The 5,690-nt window shown below is 49.3% G+C and overlaps 1 protein-coding gene across 1 annotated transcript; it reads left to right on the top strand.

Annotated features, from left to right (window-relative positions):
* Positions 1 to 224: 224 nt before the first annotated feature.
* On the top strand, positions 225 to 2,973 carry PHLDA1 (pleckstrin homology like domain family A member 1). The gene is made up of 2 exons (XM_010988208.3): positions 225 to 1,999; positions 2,445 to 2,973. The coding sequence occupies exon 1, from the start codon at positions 762 to 764 to the stop codon at positions 1,971 to 1,973; it is 1,212 nt and encodes a 403-aa protein (XP_010986510.3). The 5' UTR covers positions 225 to 761; the 3' UTR covers positions 1,974 to 1,999; positions 2,445 to 2,973.
* The last annotated feature ends 2,717 nt before the right edge of the window (positions 2,974 to 5,690 follow it).

The following is a 5,690-nucleotide window of genomic DNA, read 5'->3' as shown; positions in this document are numbered from 1 at the left end:
GAGCTATTGCAGGCTGTACGGATAGGTCAAGAAGGAAGCCAGAGAGCTTGTGTCCCGAGTGCAGATAGGTTAGTGCTTGCGCTTCTGGCTCGAGAAAAGGAAGGCAAGATGCCACATCTGAAGTGGGTCATCTTCCTCTACCCGTTCCTGACAGGACAGACCGGACAGACGGTAGCGCTCTTGCTTAGATAAATCGTCCTCGCTGCTCCAAGAAAAGCTAGTTAGTGACTGTAAGCAAACGTGAGTGTAAAGATACCGTGTCCTCTGGGCCTTTGGGCACTGAGATGTTTACGTAGGGTCCTGGGGAGGCACTTCCGCGGGACTCCGCGGCTCGCGAGCCTCACCCCCAGCCTCCCGGCGCGCCCAGGCCAGGACGCGGGCTCTGCGGGGTCGGGGAGCCCAGTGCGAATCCCCTGGGCTGGTTCCCGAGGCCAGAGAGCTCGGCGTTCCAGGCAGTGCCCGGTAGCCGTACCCACCCTCGCAGCCCCATCACTTTCTGAGGCTGTCAGCAGAGAGCCCCGCCGGGCCAGAGAGGCGGGACGGCTGGGGATGGCCTCTCTGCGCCCTCTGCGCGTCGGCATTCTTCGCCGGGCAGTTGGGGCGCCCTCCGCTGTGGCCCTGGGCGGAGGAGAGGAGTTTCCGGGGCTCCGGTCCCCGAAGCCATCCCGGCCGGGGAGGCGCGGAAGCGAGTGGGCGGCGAGAGGCGGAGCAAGGGCCGCGGGGGGCGTGGACGCAGCCGGCTTTGGAAAGGCCCCAAGTTAATGAGGCGTGCGCCGGCGGCAGAGCGCCTTTCGGAGCTGGGCTTTCCCCCGCGGCGCGGGCGCCAAGAGCCGCCTTTTCCGCTGGGTGTCACTCGGGGGTGGGGAGGATGGCCCATTCAAAAGCGCCGCGAGGGGGCCCGGCCAGTGCCCTTCAGTGAGCGCTCGCAAGAGGACGGCAGAGGCCCGGCGTCTCGCAGCTCCGGGACCTTGTGGCGCATCAGGACGCGGCTGTCCTGCTGCCGGGACCCCGAGCCGCCGCCGTCGCTCTGCTTCCTGCGCGTTAGCCTCTTCTGCGCGCTCCGGCCGGGCGGCCTCGGGAGCCGCTGGGGCGAGGACGGCGCGCGGCTGCTGCTGCTGCCCCCGGCCCGGGCGGCTGGAAGTGGAGAGGCCGAGCCGAGCGGCGGCCCCCCCTATGCCGGGAGGATGTTGGAGAGCAGCGGCTGCAAGGCGCTGAAGGAGGGTGTGTTGGAGAAGCGCAGCGACGGGTTGCTGCAGCTCTGGAAGAAAAAGTGCTGCATCCTCACTGAGGAAGGGCTGCTGCTCATCCCGCCCAAGCAGCAGCAGCAGCAGCAGCAGCAGCAGCAGCAGCAGCAGCAGCAGCAGCAGCAGCCCGGGCAGGGTCCGGTCGAGCCTCCCCAGCCTGGAGGCCCCGCTGTGGCCAGCCTCGAGCCGCCGGTCAAGCTCAAGGAACTGCACTTTTCCAACATGAAGACTGTGGACTGCGTGGAACGCAAGGGCAAGTACATGTACTTCACTGTAGTGATGGCCGAGGGCAAGGAGATCGACTTTCGGTGTCCGCAGGACCAGGGCTGGAACGCGGAGATCACGCTGCAGATGGTGCAGTACAAGAACCGGCAGGCCATCCTGGCGGTCAAGTCCACGCGGCAGAAGCAGCAGCACCTGGTGCAGCAGCAGCCCCCGCAGCCGCAACTTCAGCCTCAACCCCAAACCCAGCCTCAGCCTCAGCCCCCGTCCCAAGCCCAGCCGCAGCCTCAAACCAAGCCGCAGCCCCAACCCAAGCCCCAGCCTCAGCCTCAGCCCCAGCCCCAGCCCCAGCCGCAGCAGCTCCACCCGTATCCGCACCCGCATCCTCACTCGCACCCGCACCCGCACTCGCATCCGCACTCACACCCGCACCCGCACCCACACCAACAACCGCTCTCGCAGCCCCACGGCCACCGGCTTCTCCGCAGCACCTCCAACTCTGCCTGAAGAGGGCAGCACCCGGGCCAGACGAGGTAAGGTCCCGGCAACTCGGCTACCGAGGGCCGTTCGGAGGAGTGGGGCTCGCGGGGCGGGGTGGTGGGGAGTGTTAGGAGTAGGAAGCCGGTTCACGAGTTCGGCTCTTGGGTGGAAAAAGTAAGACATTAATCTAAGTTTCTGGGAGATAGAAAGAAGTGAAGCAAGCTGGAACCCGGAGAGGCCGGGCAGAGAGAGGAGGGTGGAGGGGACGCCTGGGGATCGCCCGCCCGCCCACGCCGACCCGCGCGTGTTCAGTGGTGCGCACCCAGCGACGCCGCTGGCCCTCTAAGTGTCACCAGCGCCACTTGACTGTGTCTGGGCACTCGGGGGAGCCACCCAGGTGTCTTTCTGAGCGCTCTTTGTCCGCCGGACAGGCCCAAAGAGAACTGGGTCTTGGAGGATTGTGAGCCACTTACTTCAATCCATGTCATTTCTTTCCAGGTTTTGAGGACTTGAGGAAGTGGGACGATCACCCTTCTATTGTCTTCACTTGGATTGAAAACAAGTCTCCCCGCCCCGCACCAGATCAAGTAGTTTGGACATAAACCGACTGATAACTTGAGATTCCGCTTCGTTTTCTGCATTCTCTTTCTTCATCACAATGCAGGAAATGATTTCGAGTCCAGAAGGCTTTATTTATGAACCTTTGAAAGGATCTTCCAGTATGGTGGACCTTCTAGGAGCGATCATGTACTGTAATTTTATTTTAATGTATTTTGATTTATGATTATTTATTAGTTTTTTTTAAATGCTTATTCTAAGACATTTCTGAATGTAGGCCATTTTCCAAAAAAGAAACTTTATTTTCAAAAACCTATTCCGTAGTAAGTTCTAATCTTGGAAAAGAAGGAAGTAAAAGGGCGGTGGAGGGGAATACATTAAGAATCCATTCATTATTCCTAGGGCATTTTCAGAAGGTCTGACGCTTCATTGTTGTACCAGGTGATTGAAATTAAACTCTGTGATATTACTTTTTTTTTGAGACTTTTTTTCTTAGACATATATTTTGTGTAGAATAGAAGCTTAAAGAACCTAAACGTTCAGAATTGTGTAATTATAAAAATCTAATTGTTTTTCTGAAAGGAAATCAGTAGTAATGATATCTAATTCAAATATTTAAAACATAACCCAACTGTTGGCAAAATGATCATATCCTGAATATATGGGAGGGCTAGGTCTGCTGTGGGAAAGGCCTTGGTTAGCTCATCTATGTGGGAAGGGTTTAATAAGGAGTTTTCAGTGATTTCTGAGTATAAATGCATCAGGAGTTTCATTTCAAAAAACATAGTGGGGGGGAAAGAATTACTGCAAATACTGAGAGAACATTTGTGCTCTTATCCACAACGGAGATGACCCTTCTTCAAGAGCTTTGTACATTTGCTGTGAACCACATTTTCTGATCCTTGTACTTTGTTCTAGAAGCATATTCTAGAATCTCCTAGATTGAAATACAGTTTGTAAATATTTCAAAGGACTTGAAGTCATAGATTTTTGTTTTTATCCTGAGATCAACATTGATCAGAGACACCAATGGTTTTGCTTTTTATTGCTCTTTGAGAAATCCAAGGGTTATATGTTTTGTTGTTAGGTTAGCTAAACTCGGAAATTGAAAAAGGAAGGACTGGATAAACAGTGGATTTGCAGTAAGAAAACAACCCCAGTCTTGTTTTAGCAGCTACTTGTTCAGGAGTCTGGGGAGGTTGGGGGGAGCGGGCGGGGTGGGGGAGAAGAGGATGTGCTTTTAAAGGTAGAACAAACACTCTTCTGTGCTAAATCAAAAGGATGGTCAAAATCCACAAAGGCAGATGCTACTTAAGTTTAAAAAGAGCCATAGATGCTACCAAATCCTCTTGGGGCTGAAAATCACTTCCTATCTGCACGGCTTGACTAACGGGTCTCTGTTTTCCATTATCTTCTTCGCAAAGTCTTGATCAGTATTTTTCCAGCTTCCAAATTGGAATGGTCAGTATGAAGCCACTGCTAAGTTCTACAGTTGAGAAACGAAAATAGAATTTCATGCTAGAGATGTCTTTATTCACCTTCCATCTAAAAAGGAGTTTCAAGGTCAAATTAACTTTTCAGTGCAGTATTTAAATGATAATTTGAGATCATAACTTGAATCCAAAAAGTGGCAGAGGATAATAAAATTCAGGCAAATGGCAAGCAAGACTTAAGCGGACCCCCACTTTCAGAGGCTGACTTGCAGTTATATATATATATGCATATATGTGTATATATGGCAGGAGTTCTTAAGTCAAGTTTGGTTTGACTTCTTTGGAAGTACAGCTGTACTTTTTAATAGTGCCTCTTTGTACTGTTGTTTTAATATATGTGGGTCATATAAGCCCAACTAAACCAAGCTTTTTTTTTCCAGATGGAAGGATTTTTCTTTCAAATTCTTGAGTGATAAAGTAAAATCCGTACCAAATACTTTTAAAATTAAGATTCATGGATGCTTTTAAAGGCATTTGTATGTTGTTATCTTACATACAGTCTAGGTAGCATTGTCCAAAAAATATATATATATATTATATATATATATATACACATATAATATATATATATACACATATAATATATATATACATACATATATATATATATGCACCCAGGCTCCCTCCTGGCTGCTGGAATTTTTTCTTTCTCACAATGGCCATGGGTCTTAATGGCCACCAGAATCATGGTTCCTTATCTCATCTTTCCACAGCCCTTATCCTTGCTCTGCTGTGATATTTACATTGAATTGACCATCTTCCTGGCTCAATAGTCTGAACCCTTTTTAGAATCCAACAGTGAAACCTCAGAAATTAGAAAGGAGAGGAGTAGGATGGTTTTTGTTGTTTAACACTTAATATAGTTTAATAATTTTTCCAGAACAACAACAAAAAATGAGCATGCTTAACACTACTCAACAGAAATACGAAAGCAAATCGTTTAATGTGTCGGTGGCTTGATTTTACCTGTAAGAAAATGATACAAACCACCTAAGGTGTTATGAGGCCTGACAACTCACCTTCATGGAGAAAGGTAAAAATACTTCTTTCAACCCAAGAAAGGGAAGAGGGAAAGGGCAGGTCCAATGGAAAACCCACCCCTTAAATAAACATAAAATGGAAAAAGTTGGAAAATGAATGTCCCATCTGGAAACGGAACATTTTGTCTTTGAACTTGTGTTGGCACCAAGCCTCATACACAGTGAGCTCAATAAGTATTTGTTGAGACGAATGAATGAAAGAAGGAAAAAATGTCTAACTCCCAGCACCCAGGAGGTGGTTTCTCTTGCCTCACACAGTGCTTCCTTTACTGGCTCTCATGCCTTTCCTTGAGAACAGCTAATCCTGGGACAGGCCGTGCATCGTGACGAAATTCCCTGGACATAAACTTCCTTAGCAGAAATCCACGCAGATCTGCGTATGCCCTACAGGGAGTGCTGAGGTCAGAGAGTAAGTGGTGATAAAGGGCCCTTTCACAATGGACATGTCCCTCATAGAGGAACAGGGATTCTCTCATCATGCAGAAATCAAACCAACTTTATATTTCTTTTCACATATTTTTTCAATGGAGGCAAAAAAAAAAAAAAAAAAAAGCCAACTCTTTGCTGAAAAGAGTTCCTCTTACACGTAAACACTGTTAGGAACTCCGGATTAAGTTGAGAGATCTGTTTTAATTTTTTTTGCTCTTATATAC

The sequence above is a fragment of the Camelus dromedarius genome, chromosome 11 (genome assembly GCF_036321535.1).
Source record: "Camelus dromedarius isolate mCamDro1 chromosome 11, mCamDro1.pat, whole genome shotgun sequence".
NCBI classification, from domain to species: domain Eukaryota; kingdom Metazoa; phylum Chordata; class Mammalia; order Artiodactyla; family Camelidae; genus Camelus; species Camelus dromedarius.
This window is presented reverse-complemented; position numbering and strand designations above follow the sequence as displayed.